Source organism: Calidris pugnax, unplaced genomic scaffold (assembly GCF_001431845.1).
Source record: "Calidris pugnax isolate Ruff unplaced genomic scaffold, ASM143184v1 scaffold17, whole genome shotgun sequence".
Classification (NCBI taxonomy): Eukaryota; Metazoa; Chordata; class Aves; order Charadriiformes; family Scolopacidae; genus Calidris; species Calidris pugnax.
The window spans coordinates 6,061,785-6,079,075 of NW_015090794.1; the positions used below are offsets into that span (position 1 = coordinate 6,061,785).

Sequence of the window (17,291 nt, forward strand, 5' to 3'; positions counted from 1 at the left end):
GAGCAATCTCTAGGCTACAATACATCTCCATAAACCAGTCACTGAATAATTCTTTGTAATAAGCAAGTTCATAAAACCCAAACCTGCACAGAGCAGTTTCATTCCCTGCCTGCTGCCGGCCAGCAATCCTGTCTTCCACTGAGTTTGCGATGAATTTCCAGTTGGCTGTGACACAACCCTGACTTTACTCCATATCCATCAGTATCCTCTATTCTATGAAGGGTTACACATTATTTGAAAAATCTGAAATAATTAACAATTGACTATTTAAGCACAATGTCTATACTGTACCAGATAAACAACTGTTTTTCTAAAGACATGGTCTTGCAGTATGTTTACCAAGACCTCTCTTTGTCATGTCGAAAACCTCGAGGGCTGCCCCCCCCCGCAATGGGGTTGAAGCTTGAAAAGGGGAACAATGTCAACAAGAAATAGCACCTACTTAGTCTGTCAAGATGAGGAAGACTTCCTCCTGATATGACAGGCAGCATGCACAAAGTGCAGAATGCACACCTCCTGCTGTTTCAAAAGGCTAAAAAAACCTCTCTCAGTATAGATAAAAATGATGGAGGAAAAGAGAGGGAGAAATAAAACTGTAACCTGCTTTCCAATGTGTTTAAACTGCAGCATCCTGAACGCAAATGTTATGAAGTCAAAAGCAGAATTGCAGAATTCTTATCTTTAATTTCCTTACTCTGAAGAAAATATTATAAACACAATACTATTCTAATAATTCCCTAAGCTTCAATGCCAATGACAAACAAACATCAACAGTATCATAAAGAATTTCTCTCTTGACTGGATTTGCTATAGCCAGATTTGGCTTATTTTGCAGGCAAAAGCCAAACCCATAAGTAAGCACACAAATTGAAATGCTTTTATTACCTCTGCCCACTGTGCTAAATGCTCAGAAATTAACAAGGAACATAGGTAAATCTTACTTTTAAAATATGATGAGTGTTCGTCATTCATCTCTCTATATGCCCTACAAGAGAGGAGGGCACCAGACCTGATGGAGCAGCAGAGCGTGGCGGGTGTGTACATGTAGGGGTGGCCAACCCTGCCCCGTGGGGTCACCAGCTGCCCCTCGGCGAGGACAGCACTGGGACTGCATTCAGAGCAGGAAACACAGGTGACATGGAAAATACGCCAGCACTGAGAGATGCAGTTAGTGATATTTGCTCCTGCCATTTCTTTGCGTCTTTTGGAGCTGGGCTGCAAGTCATCATGAGACCAAGCAGCTCTACTGAAGGATTTGCTGACGGTCCACATTACCACAATTATTTCCAATGTGTGCTTAAACAGTTTTAGTTCAGCGTGCAAGTAAATCTGGGGCAAACAACTGGTCTGCTGCCACAAATGTTGGACAATATAAAGTTTAGATCATTTACAGTGTAGCAAAAGTTGTACAGTATTTTGACTGTCTCTTTCAAGTTACACGTCTACCTTGAAATATTATGTTAAACATGGCCCTTCTCGATCAGTGACATCTTTATGGGAACCAAATGTCCATGGCATTTAGGGTGTTCCACACAAGATACCACTGGAAGCTGATGAATACAAACATTTTATCTGGTCATTATTCCATCTCTATATAGATATAATTAGATTTCTCAAGCTTTGCAATAGATGCCCCATACTCTACATAATTTCTTTCTGCTTCCTTCATATGTAATTTTCTCAGTGTATCAATTTAATGCTTTAGTCGTATCATATCTCTGCATTATCTTTAGAGGAAATTCCTCATGATTCTTTCCTCTTGTCCACTTTTTCCAAAGCATTAACTTCCACTAGTTTGGAAAATTCTTACTTTCCATCTTCTGGAAATGTGTCTTTCAGAGGAAGTCTTAAAAAGCCTTAATGCTTCTCAATATTTTAATGATGCAGGTCAGGGAGCAAACTCTTCCAATGTCCCAAAAATTAAGAAACCCCACTAAAATTGTTTTTAGTGTAGGAAACTTGCAGAGTCTATTTTTTGCAGTAATGACTCTACTAGCAATTGCCTTGTTTTGACAACAGTTCCACACAGTCCCTTGTGAGTACAAGACTCAAGAGGGACTTTCAAAGACTTTCCTGTGGGTTTTTTTCCACCACACTTCACTTACAATATCTTTTAAGAAACACTGGAACAGTTTGTACAAGGACAAAAATGTAATGGCTTCCTCTCATGATCACAACTCAAATGGTTTTGTTTCTTTTTATATAAAATAAGTAAAACAGGGTGAAAACTGCAAATGATAGCGTGCAGAGATGTAGCATGAATTCACCACAGACAGACTCAATGATATGAAAGCTGACATTTTGCCATCTGTTTGTTTCCAATAAATGTCTTCCCTAGAAGATTTCTTGTCCCCTCACCTCCTCTTCTTCCCAACACCCACAGGATCAAGCAGTCTCCTACCTGGGAATGTGGCTGTGCCTGAGTGCCTGAGCTTGAGGCCATCTTATCTACATGTTGCTGCTGGAGCAGCTACAGCACACCTTACAGCTTCCACCATGGCCAGCAGATCACAGCTGGGGCAGTGCCCACATGCAAGTGCAGAGGACACCCGGGTGTCCACCACATCAGCATCTCACCGGGTGTTTCTACTGTGCTTGAATGTCAGGATCTGCATATTCAATGATTAAAGAAAAAAAGGAAATGGGGATTCAAACCTTCCAAGTGACTGAGGGCGAGTACGAGTCACTTCTATACAAATTTTCAAGCTACCAAATCAGGTTATTGACCTGTGGGTAAACCTGAGCCAACAATATCTATCCAACTTAAAAGGGTGTCTTCTGCCATAATTATTTTATAATGCTGCAGGATCTTGGATGAAAGGACACAAATGTTTCTATTTATACCACTGAAAATGAAGTGTGCAGCCCAGTGTTCTTAGAGAACAATCAGATTCTCATTACTTAACCAGTACCTCAATTTTCACCTCCTTTGTAATTCCTGTCCCGGCCCATAAATTATGGCTACTTCAAACCCTCTCACTTATTGCACCTTCCTGAACTGGTGGATGATCTCGCTTGTATACCCTACCAAGACCAAAAGGCATCCTGTTTTGTCCTATATGGCTGTTCTTACTCCATCTTCTTATCATCTTCAATGTATTTTTGTTTTGCTTTGCATTGACAACCTAACATTGTTTTCAAAAACCGAGCAGAAATAAAAGCCCTACAAGAAGGCATATTGTCAAGCTGAAGGAGAAAAGGCTTTATGGCTCCCCTAATGCTTCACATAAAGCAACAAGGAACATTGGAAAGTTAGCTGTAACGTCTAAAATTTTAAAGTGCAGCCTATTTGCATAGAAGATGCATGTTGCTATTTCAGTCGCTACAGTTCACATGCAACTGTTGGACTGAACTACTTACAAGCAAAAAATAGATCTTCCTAGTCTGTGTGCTTCAGATACTGAAGTGTTTAAAAAAAAATAAGAAAAAAAGTACGGCTGAGGGAAACTCGAGCCAAATGAACCACCAAATATTTCACATGAATGGCAAGGAAAGTGCTGCCGGGAGCTGAGTGGTCTAACTAATCCAACAGCAGGGATAATATATCAATTTTTTTTCCCAGTATTTGGGTACTTACTGGGCAATTCATCAATGCAGCAATACACAATAGCATTTAGTGCATGATCCCTTTTCTAACTTACCAACAAAATACCATCAACCCAGTGTACAGAATGCCAAGCACGTGCCACAGTGGGAAAAAGGCACATATGAAAAGGTGATGAAACTGATACGCATCAGCAGAACTGGGCTGAAAGAGGTGGAGACCTTGGGAATGTGCTCTGGCCCTTCAGAAGTTAAGGTCTCTCCAGCCTCTTGAGAACCGGGATTGGCTTGCGATGCTTCTAAAAGCCATTCAGCAACACCTCCAAAAGTATCTGGAACCAAGAAGCCAGAATGGGGACAACACAACTGCAAAGAATAGCATTAATGAGTAGGAAAAAAAAACAGGACAAGATAAGAACCCAGATACGTAACAAACTTCTAATGGCCTTTTCTTTAGCTGTCTGTATTCTGCCTATGAGCTCCAGATTCCTCTAAGATGCAAGAGCATCCAGCCTTCATAGCATACTTACACTGTTTCCCAAATGACTACGGTCACAAGGTTTCTATAAAAAAAAGAAAAGCCTTTTTCCTGCCTGTCATTGTAGATGTCACATTTGACTGTCTTTATATTTCATAATACAATAGCCAGATGCTGCTTCTGCCAAAAACCCAAATCTTCCGGGTATTCCAAACTGTAATAGCTTACACAACTATCAGGTTATTCTTTTCCTTTTAATAGTCTAAGACACTGAAAAGAGTAGAAAATGTGTTGCCCACTAAGTACTATGTAACGACTCCAGCCAGTGTACGCAATTTCATTTCATACATCCAGCTCTCTAAGAAAATCATGCTTCACCAGCTGAGTAAAGGAGCCATTTTCACGTCCGTTCCCTTTTCTGAAGCCACTGAAGGAAAATCAGAGCGATGCACTTTTTAATGACTTTGGCATAACTAAAAGAAAACTTCACTCTATAAAAGGAAGCCTGGTTTCTCTCCTTATTTGGCAGTAAAACATGTACTGATTGTGAACATGGCTTGAATACAAAGTACATTGTAATTGAGCTGTATAAGCATTTCAGTTTTAAGATGGCACTTCTAATTTTTCTCTCTCCGTTGTATGATCCAAAGATTGTGATGACTTAAAATTCAAAGTTTCCAGTTGTTTACAAAGCAGACTTAGACAGTTGAAAAGCTTATTGTTTAGGAGCCATTATTCATCCACAAATTAAAATAAAAATAAGCAGCAAGGGTTATACATTGCTTTCAGTGATATTTAAGTGCTAAGCTATTGTACTATTAGTTCATTTATTTTGAGAAAAACACCTTGGAACAGCAAAATTCCTATTGTACATGGGGTGGCAGTCAGTCTAGTCCAGTGTCCTCTCCCTTAACATCGCTTCAACTAGCCATTTTGAATAAAAAATCCTGTTCCAGTCTGTTTTGAGATAGGATGTCCCAAGGGAGTTTTCTCCTATTGCCCAATAATTTGGAGACTGGCCTGTGTCCTAAATCCTTTCCAAAAGCCGTCCTTTTGGGTTTTTTGTTAACAAAAAAAAATATATATAAATATGTATTGCCAATCCTGTTGTGTCTCTTCTAGACTTTACTAAGCTCTTGGCCATACCATTGCCCCCATGGGATATTTCTTTTCCACAGGGCTATGACAAGGCAAAGTAAATGGCAAAATTTAAAAAAGTAACTGGAAAAATGAATAGAAAAAAATAATCATCCGTTACCCTTAAATGAGCAAGTCACCAACTTTGGCTGTGGAAATTCCCCAAGCAAAGGTCACAGGAGGCTGAGAAAATATCGTAAGGAAGCACCACTACCCGCCTCTTCTCTGCTTTTCCGGGCACATGGGCTGTAGAGGGAGCAGGACATGGGATGACAGCTTAGATGGGCTTCAGTCTCGTCTCACCTGCCTCTGCTTATACAAGGTGTTTCAGCCCAGAGGATTCCATCATTCTAACTACAGGGATAAACCTCACCAGCATGATCACATCTTACACACCTTGGGCATAAAATGAAAGTCAATGGGAAACTGTGTGTCAAATGGGCAGAGCAGATGGTACATTTACTGGTTTAGAGAAGACTGAGTTACTGAAACACTAAATCTGAAAGATCAGGCTAGAGATCTTCACATTAGATACAATTTCTCTCTCAACAGGTGGATGTAGAGCTGGAAATTTACCCGCAACGCAAACAGAAGGCTAACTGCTTTTTGATCAGCTTTAGACACAAATGTAATGAATTTTTACCAAATGCCAATATTACCCAGAGACTTCTGCAGCTGCTGGCTTGAGCCCTGTCTCTACAGTTCTCTGGGCTATGGAGGAGAAGGGGGGCCACTGTATCTCCAGGACAGAAATTCTGGGGAGCTGCCAAGGGGCAATGTGAAAGGATCCATTCATCCAGTGGTCAGCAGAGAGAATGCTTATGGGACTCAGGGACTACACAACCTCGGCAGACAGGGATGATAAAACTGCACTCGTGTCCCACATGATATTCCCTATTGCACAGAGAATTTATGGTAGACATCCAGGAAAAAAAAAAAAAAAAAACCGGCAACACGTTGCAATAGGCTAAAAGGTATTTAATTGTTTATACAGTCAAAGGGAACCACTGAACTAATAAATGGGTTGTTATTACTGTGAGGGGAGGACAAGTGGCACATTAGCTCACTTTATTATTAAATTAATACCAGATTAGTGTGTTTAATTGATCTAAATTGTTCTAACCCAGCTGAGGTTGGCATGTTCGAACCAGCTTGATGCAGGCATGTCCTAATTCATTAGTTATTTTCCTTAGCCAGCTCAGGGAACTTCAGAAGAATCAGGTGCACCAGAGGAGCAAAAAGGCATAAGAGACCAACTGCTTTTCCCTGGCCATTTCTTTTCCCTTTTCTGCTTTAACTCTGCTGTCGATCACTATTGCCAGCTGGAGCAGAGCCTGCCAATCACTCTGACACTCTGCATTTCCCAAACCAGAGACTCTCCTGAGAAAACTGTTCACTCGGACTTAAATATTATTCCTCACAGCATTATTTTTTACTACTTGCTATAGAATTTCTGCATGCACAAGATGAATGCTCGTGAGGACTTCATTTAAACAGGAACATGACAGAATTGATAAATCTAGTGACAAGAGCAGCCAGAAAGTGAGAGAACCCTGTGTGTTATTCTATTCACCCGCTGAGCTGAACACATGACTCGATGTGTCACATTTTCTATGTACACTATCTGAGCCCAGCCTTACGGTATGCTTGACATTTTACAGAATAAAGAGATGACCTTGTGACCCTGGGAGAATAAAATAATATTTTTAGGTGCAAAGCCACTGTGAATCAGCATATGGAGTTGCTGGAACTGTTGCAAGGCTGCTATTACAGTACGAAACTAGCAATAAAGAGGAAAAGCAAAACTATCAATAAAGAGAAAAAGATGACCACTGCAATCAGATGGGAAAGATCTTCTACCTGCACAGGTTGTTCAAATCTTTGGAAACATGGTGTTTGGTCACTGCTGCTCCATCAAACCACAAAGCTGTGACTACTACTCATGCATTGTGGGAAACACACACATGGTTCTCTCTTCTCTGAGACCTATGCATGGCAGATGAAGAGGGACGTTGACCCAAGGACTTCAAAACTGTAGTTGGTCATCATAACCTTGCAGCCACCATCGTCACCCTCACTAGCATGTGCAGCCTGGTAAAGGCTTCCACACCTTGTAGAGATACTCTGCTTGCCCAAGGCTTTGCTGCCGACCCCAGCTAGCGCAGGACTCGGTTACCAGCATGGCTGGGGCCAACTAGGGCAAGGAAGTGCTGTTTTGCAGGGCAATTACTGCTTAGCTCCCAAAACATCGATCTGTGCCAAGCCCCAGGGAGGGAGCAAGCATCAGTCTGCTTAGTATCTCCCTCCCCACAAAAGCATCTTTGCAATCCAACTCCAGTGAAGAAACATTCCGGACCAATAAACAACTATCCTCTGGAGAGGGTTTCCTCCTCGTGTGCTTCCCTTTCCCAGACCAGGGATTTCTTCACTCAGATAACGCTGGAAAGCCATCACTACGCAAAAACTCTCCGTGTCATAGTTAAAATAAGCTGAGAAAAGGGCCAGCTTACCTTGCGTTGTCTCTCCCATGTGATTTCAAGAAGTTCATATCACGATATCTGGACAGGAATGCTACTAGCTGGTCATTTGTCCTGCAAGGGAAAGAACAAAAGATGCACAAATTACACTGTGAAAATCACTATGTCTAGAGTAATTTATATCCTTATTGTTCTCATTTGGGGACCATCCATGGACTCTTTGAAGGAGGCAGCTGCTGAAAAAACTTCCATCCTGCTGGTAAACTTCACTGCCTCCCTCTACTCAGGAAAGGGTACTTGGAAAGCAGCATAGCTTTATTACATCATAACGAATTTCTTATCAACTCTTGACAGATGTTTTAAGCATTGTAACAGAGTTTGTATTAAGTAATACTGCTCAGCACTTCTTAGGTATGAAAATCCAGCTGTGAGATGGCTGCATTGATAGTCCCATTTTACATACTTTGCTAGATCTTTCCTAGGGAATTTGGTTAAGTATCTATTGGCATTTTATTTGTTTTCATCCTTGTAATAGAGAAGAGGCCAAGGTTGGAATGCACAAAGCAAGAGAATTTGGATGTCAAAATCCCAATATAATTAATAGGAACACAGGAATTTAGAAGGTTAATTCCAATTAGTATGACTGGCAATCTGACACCAGTATTTCCAAAATTTCAGCTAACATGTCCAAGAATGTATTTACGCTTGGCAGCTTTTGTGGTCTGTTATTTCTTTAACAATGGAGCAAAAAAAGCTCTCTATTTATGTAGGTCAGCATACTTAGGAAAATTGAATAAATCATGTTAAAAGGATCTTCATCTACTGTGTTGCATCCAAAACCACAGCATTATAGGTACAACACCATTTAAGCAATGATCTGTAATGGAGTTTATGGCAGAAAAACTAAGATAAAACAGTTGCCAATAGTACCGAATCTTGAAAACATCTCATTATTATAAGCCATAGGAACCCAAGTTAAACTAGAGTCTTGTACAAAACGCGTTTAACTTCTGCGGTCAGGCTGCAACAACTTGGAAATGCTATCAGCCTAGTAAACTATCTTCATACCTCATAAAACCAAATGCTTCTGTCATCACAGGTAGCATTTCATTATTGAACTGATGAATAAAGAACATGTTAACCATTGATTTTATCTGGACCAAATGAAGTATCTGCCCATCAACCAGCCTGAACGATCAGGCTGTAGGAGCCTGAGACCCTCCTTCTATGCTCACTCATGTGAGTTGTAATACCTCCCAGGGTCAGACTCTGCATCTCAATTTAGCAACCTCAGAAAACTGCTTTCTGTATAGTAAGCTGTGCAGATTTTCACATTTGCTGCTCCAGTGATTCCCCATCTTACTGGGATGAATAGGCATTTAGTGAATTTACTTAGCAATGCTTCCACATGAAATGGTTTCAATGGCTGACATCTTCGGGTGAGTTTCTAGGCAAAAACTGGCACGCAAAGATGATCTTTAGAAATATAACCAAGTTTGGAAGTGCTTGAGCTTTAATTTCCTTACAGGATAAAAATCAAATCAACTGAAGTAACAATCCACTCCACTCAATAAAACATCATCATTTCTAGATTGCTTATCAACCTATATTTTGCTATTTAGCAGTGCTCTACCAAGTGTATTTGGACTTGGGGCTGCCATGTAAACTTTTCAATGCTTCTCACTTTTTAGACAATACTCATAAAATACCCATGTGATTTTTAGCTCTCAAAATTCCCACCTCTTGAAAACATTGGTGTCATCTTGGTCCTACTTTTAATTATTTATTTTTTTTTAAAAAAAAGAACTTCGAATTTTACTCTGTCAGTTAAGTATGCTTCTTTCCATCTGTTGACAATATGGAAATAAAACATCACATTTCCATTTGGTAAAACTTTCGAGTTATTTGACATTTAGATTTATGCGGTCAACCAATTCTGTGCTCAGCATGGAAGCACACTGAATTTCTATTAAGCTTTCATTCAAACTGCTTCTTCTGGCCCCAATTTCATGAGGATGCTGCACATCACCTCCGAATTATTCCACCACATGACATTAAAAAGAAAATCAAAGGTATTGAACATGCCATAGATGCTAATGCAGCTGTTAAAATCCTCCCCACCTTTCAGAAAACTTTGCCTTCAGGGGTATATTTCCTAAATGCCTCCAGCACAGATTGCTACCACACTTCTTTATGTACAGCAGCGGCAGAGTCTCTACACCACGGCAGTGCCTCTGGCAGCAGCTATTTACAGTGCCTCTGGCACTCCTTCTGAGAAATACTAAAGATATGGGCCCATTTTTTTTCCTCTAAATAAGGCAATGGAAAGCTGAGGTTTTCAGCTGAAGACATCACTGGGAGTAACATCAACTCCACACTGCCAAATTAAATTCTGCTTCAGCTCCACAAATTTCAGGGATAATTCACTGAGCATACATCTGGCACAAAATCTTTTATTAACCATCAAGGTATAACAGAAAGTAACAAGTGCAACATCCTTCTAGTATTTCCTTCCTAAGAAGGAAATAAAAAAGTCATGGGGATAGGGAGATTAGTTCGTGCTACTGATTAAAACTCACTAATATACATATTAAATTCCTATCAGCTTCCCTAGTGCAACACAGCATGAATACTGATTGAGGAAAGAGTCTTTCCACAGTTGGTGTGTGAGGCTGGAACTGATGCATCCACACAGCTATGACTTTTATTTCCTTTTATTATTAAAATCACTCAGAGGGCGAGGCACCAGGGAGAAGGATTAATCAGCTGGTTACCTGTGCCATTAGCCAGGGAGGGTGATGTGAGAGGAGAGAGGCTGAGAGAAAATGTGCAGTTTTCAGGTGTGCAGCAGGCAGAGAGAAATAATCCTCCAGTGAACTCAAAGTGTGGAGAAAGCCTGTGTGTGTGGGAGGGCTTTCATGAGACGGTGACAAGTGAAGAAGACTGATGGGGAAACAAAGCGGTTTTGATTTCATTGATGTAGATCTGGTGTTAGGCAAGGGCCAGCTGGGACGGAGGGGTCCATCTCCATCACAACTTTACTGACGTCAACTCAACAAGGTCCTGCTGCTCCCCTCCTACAGCAAGCGTGGAGGAAAGTAGCAGGGGCAGTGCACGGTGCCTGCCTGCTGAGATGCCACTCAGCACATCTCAGCCCAGTGTCCCTCAGGGTTGGGCTCAAAGGATGAGAGCACTCGGCCGGGCAGGTGGGGGGCTCCACACGCTGCACAAGCAGCTCTGGGGCTGCTGGTGACTCAACCCTCGGCACTGAACCTGGGGATATGGCTGAGCCTCTGGGCTGGGGCTCAGCCCTGGGTTAGGGGCAAGATTAGAGTTAGAGGTCTAAGGAAGAGAAAGGGGAGTCCTATAGCAAGAAGGGAACTCAGAAGATATTTCCAAAGCAAAGCAAGGCCTGCTACCAGTGTTTTCTCATGAGCAGCCCCTGGTCTGGAACTGAGGTGTCCCAGGGCATAAACAGGCTAACCTGGTGCTCAGTAAGCACACGCACATGCTGAGCATTGCAATAATTTCAGAATATAGTGTATACACTGGGAACTGAAATGGAAAACTGGAAAGACAAACACTGACTTTGTGTTTGCATTGTCTGAACACGCTGGCAGGTCTGCTCAGGAAGTGGCACGAGTGTGTCCCTGCGTACAACCACAGCCCAACACTGCTGAGAACCAAAGGCAGTGCTGGGCTTGCTGGTTTTAAGCAAACCCTCTGAGTTCTGGTGACTAATCCAAGCAATGAGCAGAGATCCCCTTAGTTTACAGCTGTGAAAATAGATTAAGATAGTCTTTGGAGAATCTGAGAAAAAGAAAACAAGCGATTGTTACTTTTGGAAGACAGCGAAGGCTAATCTAAATGTCCTCGATTCAGCAAGGTACTTTAACGCATGGGCAACTTGAAGGATGTCAGGAATAGCAGTCACTTCAATAGGACTATTCATAAGTCAATACTTATACAATTGCATAACGATATGGCTAAGATAGATCAAAAGGTCAGAAACTTTTGGCAGCACACAGGTATAGAAACAAGATAGTTTGAGTCTGTGTAGGAACCAGATGAAGGAAAGAGCAACTGCTGTGTTGGATTCTGGGGTTGGACTCTGCCTTTCTGGTACTGCCCCTGGGTGGTCAGAGCCTGGTGTCCCACTCCAGAGGGGTATTTTGGACATGCTTGTTTCAGACTCCGTGAAAAGTGCTAGGGGCTGCAGTGCATCTGCATGCCAAGTACAGATCATCTCTCTGTCTCCTAGTTACTTAATTTCTGATCTATCAGAAAGGGAAGGCTAAATAAATGGTTTCAGATGTTATGAATATATACAGTATTTCTGCTTGGAAAGCAGCTCTCATACTGGAGAATTCTTCTGTTACTGGTGCAAGGTTTGAGTAAATCTATGGAATCTCTCCTGTGGTCTCTCTGGGCTTTAGGCTTCTCTAGGCAACTTCATTCTCTTCAGCCCTGCTTCATTAGCAGTGCCCAGGAAGAGCTTTTACTGCACTGGCTCTTGCCAGGTCATTCACAGCACTTCATTCACCAAGAATACCCCATGTTGTCCCAATTGTCATGAACTTACCCTGAAATACATGCAGAGACGTGGGCTAGGGACAGCTGCTAAACTGAACCCAGACTAAATTCCATTTTTAAGCATTTTTTTCTGGCATTATTTTCTTTTCTTCTTTTTTTCCTGTATGCCTGCTCTTACATGCAAGGATCAGCACTGAGAAGTGGATTCTGCTACCCCTTCCAGGCAGCTGTAACTCACTTTAATCACAAATGTGGTTACTTGTAAATTACAATGTTGGAATATGAAAAGGTGGAGCAAAATAATTAAAATGTGGCTTTAAAGTTGTTTAAACCAATTTGTGCTCAGTCCTGGTTGCACACTTCTCCAGAAGTGAAGGGCAAAACCTACTGGAAGCAACAGTATCTTGGCCTCTTAGCAGCTTCTCTCCCCAGGCACTAATATGATTTGAATATAATATTTGCCTTTTGTGCTTTTGTTCCTGTTTTAGTCTTAATGTGTGGAAGAGTATTTTTCTCACGCATTTTCTAATATGACAGGTTAAAAAAAATAACAATACCTTTTTTATTGCTACATACATGGGACAAAAGGAACTTTTCATTACCCTGCCAACTGATACACTCCCTGCAAAAGAAATCTAAGTGTGCCTAGGTTGTGACACTTCACAGTACTTGGTCACAGTAAGTAATTGCTCCATTAACCATGTGACATTACTGAGATGACAGGCAACAGCAGGATTGGAGCTTCTACAAGCTGCCCAACTAGCAGTAGTTCCGCCATGGTGTGGGGTGCTGGAAAGGTAGGGAAGTATCAGAAAAGCAGCTGAACAGGCCAAAAAGCAGAGTAACAAACATAAAGGGGAAAGCATTTGGGAGAATAGGGCAAGGAGGTTAATGTGGTTCGAAGCAGCAATGAAGGGTCTCTGAAGTAAGGATGATGAAGACAAACATATAGTCAGAAGAGGTAAATCAAAACTGTTACAAGTTCTCTCAGTACCCAAAGCTTTGATATTTCCACCCAGACCTGCCTGACTCCTCTCCAGAGTCTCCTTACCCAGGATCACTGTGACTGTGCAATGGCACAGCCCTACAGAGCTCAGATGTACAGCAACCCCGGCAGCTCTTTGCCAAGAAACTATTTCTAGAAGGTCCCAAGAGAAGAAAAAGACTTCAGAGAAGAAAACTGGAATTATGGAGCAAACTAATCTACTCAGAGTTAAGGATGATGTTACTCCATGGTTAAACATGCAAAGGTGCACACAAAGCCTGGGAGTGGAGGAGCTGAGTGCCTTCGATTTTGCTACCTTCTTTTCAATAAATTCTAATAATTATGATTAAACTAATTGATTCCAATAAATGATTAATTTAATCTTACTTAACACATTATTGTGAAGTATTAGGACATGCCATTGTTGCCAAGACTCCAGTGGCAGAAGGAGAGTTCCTTCTCTGACTATTCCTAGCCTGAGGCTACCCTGCCCTCCCTCTTATGTGTCCAGAGCAGCCCCCCAGCTTCTGCAGCCGCCAGCAGCCCTGCATCACCACCAGGTGCAGAGGAGGTGGGGAGGACGGAGAGCAACCCAGGAGACTTCTTCAGAATATCAAAGATCTTCCTCAGAAGGATCATTGCAAATTCCCACCTACACGCGTATAGTGTCCAGTGCACTTGGAAAGCTTCACTCCTGCATCTGCTGGGGACATGGCAGCACTTTGCAGTAAAGCTGGATGGGATCTTCCTTCTCTACCACGGGACCCTGATCCATGCTGGCCTTTCCACCATGCCAGCTAGCCCACGTGTGGGTATGTGTGCACGGCATGCACGGGTAACCTAATAAAAGGACACCACAGTGGAATGATTCAGGAGAAAAAAGCAAAAGCCTGCAAGACCTCTTCCTGAAGGAAACACTTATAGCAAGATGATCAACCAGACAAATGCAGCGCAACAATACAGAAGAAAACCCTCTCATTGAAGGGTTCAGCTTTCATACCCTGGATCTGCAGCCTGACCCTCTCTTCAATGCTCCCAACTCCTCCTCTCTCCCCAAAGTCAATTTAGTGCAAGGGGAGACTCAAAGGAGCCTGACTCTGGCTGTAGCAGAAAAAAAAGACTCTGCCATTTAAAAATGCACAGAAAGGGGAAGGCTATATTTAGCCCTTGCTACCTATCACAGAACAAATATGACCATGGCAGGCATTTCTCAGAGAAGCTGATTCCCATAACAGCAGTCATTCGTAAAATGTACCATAAAAATGAGAAGGACAGATACGATTTCAGAGGCCAACTACACGTGGATGGCTTGAGGTGACTGTTAACACCTCTGCTTTTACAAGTGTTGTCTTAACTGGTTTGCTTTGTCTTTCAAGTCAGGTTTAACACAGGATCAAGATAATGGAAGAAAACTATTGCCTTCGCAGCTCAGCTCGCTCGAGTACTTGAGAGATTGGAGTTCTGCTCCAGCGACAGCGCTGCCATCTGGGCTGGGAAGTCGCATCCGTGTATTTCAAAGCATTAGCTTTCTGCATTTTGATGCTCCAGGCACTGATCAGTCATCACACGGGATGCAGCTACACTCAGTGCAGCTCTGCCAGCGTTGTATGACTCTCAAGACATTTTATTAGCAATACAATCATCTTTGCTGTACTTTCAATTACTGCTTCCCATTCAACCATTGTCTGCTTCCTATGGAAAAGAAAAGAACTAAGAGAGTCACAAAAGAGTGAAAGTCTTCTTTAAATGTCACACTGCTGAATAAACCTCTTCGTAGTGAGAGTACATAAATGCTTGGGTACAAAGGAGATCTACTGAGAAAAAAAGAATATACTCCGTTGTCTGCTTCCTGAGCCACTCCACAACCTATTTTCTATAAATTCAATGCTTCAGATGGCATTCATAAAATAAATAAATAAGCCCACCGCTGACAAGCAGCAGCACATGCTTAAATGAAAATCCTAAAGAGACCATATAAGAGAATTCCACCAAGGATTAATGAACAAATGTGATTAAAACTATCTACAGCTCTGGACTGCAGCCAAAACGCTGCCAGCAGTATTTGATATGTAAATGCTTAAAACATTCGCTATGTGCACAGCCGTTGATGCAAAGCCTCTATAGAGAGTTTCTTCATCTAATTAGAGATATTGGTTTAGCAAACTTTGGAGTTTATAAAAACCCTCAACATCTCATTATTCTTTTAAAATAGAATATTCATTTGTTTGGAATATTTTCCAGCTATATCCCATGAAACCCTGAAATGCCTTTGGCTAACGAAAAAATCCAGCCCTGTATCAGCTAATAAACCCTACAGCTTTTATGATAACAAAATACTCACCATGTGCACTCATTAAAACTTTTAACTTGTTGCTTTTGCTTTCTTTAGCTACTTGCTAGGGATAAAGTAATCTACCCAATTTCAACACAAGCATTTAATATATATATAGTGCAATTTCAACACAAGCATTCAAACTGTCCGGGATCTTATCAAACACACTATACTATAGGACAATCACCGTGTCTCTAATCTGGTAAAACATTTAATAGCATGTGCTTAACTGGAGCACAATGTAGTTCTTCTGAAATGATGTGACGTTCACACTATATTCTCATAAATTACTTTATGGGTAAAGGTCTACATGTCTGTGTGTCAGGAAGGAGCCTGTGGAATGATTACACACAAGGTTAAGAGCTGAGAGCTGTCCTTTACCTAATCTTAGATCTCTTAAGAGCACAAGTACACTTATTAAGGAGCCTTTTCCAAGGAGCTCAATCCAGTTGTACCTCAGTTTCTCCATCGCTCCCACTGGTATAGCACACAACTCACCGGGTACCTTTGAACTGATGTTAGGAACCCCTTTGTCTGTGACAATGACATTTTCTGAGCATCCCTACTGCTGTGATAAAAAGTAAAGAAATAAGAAAAACACTATCCTGTAATACCATGTCATATGCAGCTCTTTTTTCCCCAATTTTAAAGCAACCTATGTATTTTACAGTAAAATTCTGAAATGCATTATTTAAAGTAGTTTTTCTTTCATAAATCTAATTTTATGCAATCATTAAACCTAGAGTATATGTATGCCTATCAACAATGAATTCACTAAAAAAAACACTTGAATAACAAAAAGCTTCTGAAGCTCCTTCCAAATGTGCAACTGCACAGAAACTGGTACACATGAAAATAAGCAAAGAAAATCAGTTTAATGAGGGATGAATTTCTCCCTAAATAACCTGATCTTGATACATTCAACTCAGAGGCATTTTGCTAGAAATGAAGGAAAAGTTTCACCCTGATCTGTTAAACAATCTTCTATTTATTTCTCTTCTTAAGTTTATGAATGATCAGCACATCACCAATAGTATATTTTTTTCCCATCTTGCTAGCCCAGAGCTTGAGTGCCTGACAGATAGCCTTTGCTAAAAAGGCCTATAATTGCATATTTCCAACAAATATTTTTAAGTAAAGGCAGAGACGTGTGTCTAACTTAGATAAGGGCTAGAAACCATGTTAAAGGTATATATTGTAGTAAAGCAAAACTCCTTTCCAACTACATTCACAAGAGATGTCAGTTTAATTGAAGCACATGTATGGAAGAAGCTCATTTTTATCAGTGCTGGCAAAAACCGTTTATCAAGCTTTGCTAGCACTCCCATTATTTGTATTTGGAAATTAAAATACAGCAGATTGGTGAAGAGAAAATACAGAAATGTGGGGGCTAGACACTTTAAATCACAGCCTAATCAAAAATGTGTAGCATTTTTGGATAACTGACACAGTTTTGATGCTTACTCAGCATGATCTCAGTCCCAAACATGAGTTGGCTCTCCTAAACTGAGGTGCCAGTCTCGAGTAAGCAAATTTCATTTTGGCATTGGTGCATTTACGTGTTGTTCACAACCAGAAATTTCTGTTCATCGGCACAATGAACAAGAGAAGTTGTTGTAAAAGCTCTTTAAGAGAGAGAGCTGCCAGGTTTGCCTGCTCCCCACTTCAGTCTCTGTCTGCCTGGAGTGTCAGCCTAACATACAACTTCTGTTTTCATTTTGGTTCCCTGGTAGAGTGAATGGTTAAATATTATCACCCCTGCTGTGGCTAACAGGCATGAAAGGGATAAGCCATATATGTGTTTTG

General features: G+C 41.2%; 1 protein-coding gene across 1 annotated transcript in view; it reads right to left on the bottom strand.

Moving 5' to 3' along the window:
• The window catches only part of XYLT1 (xylosyltransferase I), a 153,638-nt gene that overhangs the window by 35,924 nt on the left and 100,423 nt on the right, over positions 1-17,291 (bottom strand). Inside the window, exon 6 of the mRNA XM_014936205.1 lies at positions 7,669-7,749. Within this exon, the coding sequence (XP_014791691.1) occupies positions 7,669-7,749 (81 nt within the window). The remainder of the gene's footprint in view (positions 1-7,668; positions 7,750-17,291) is intronic.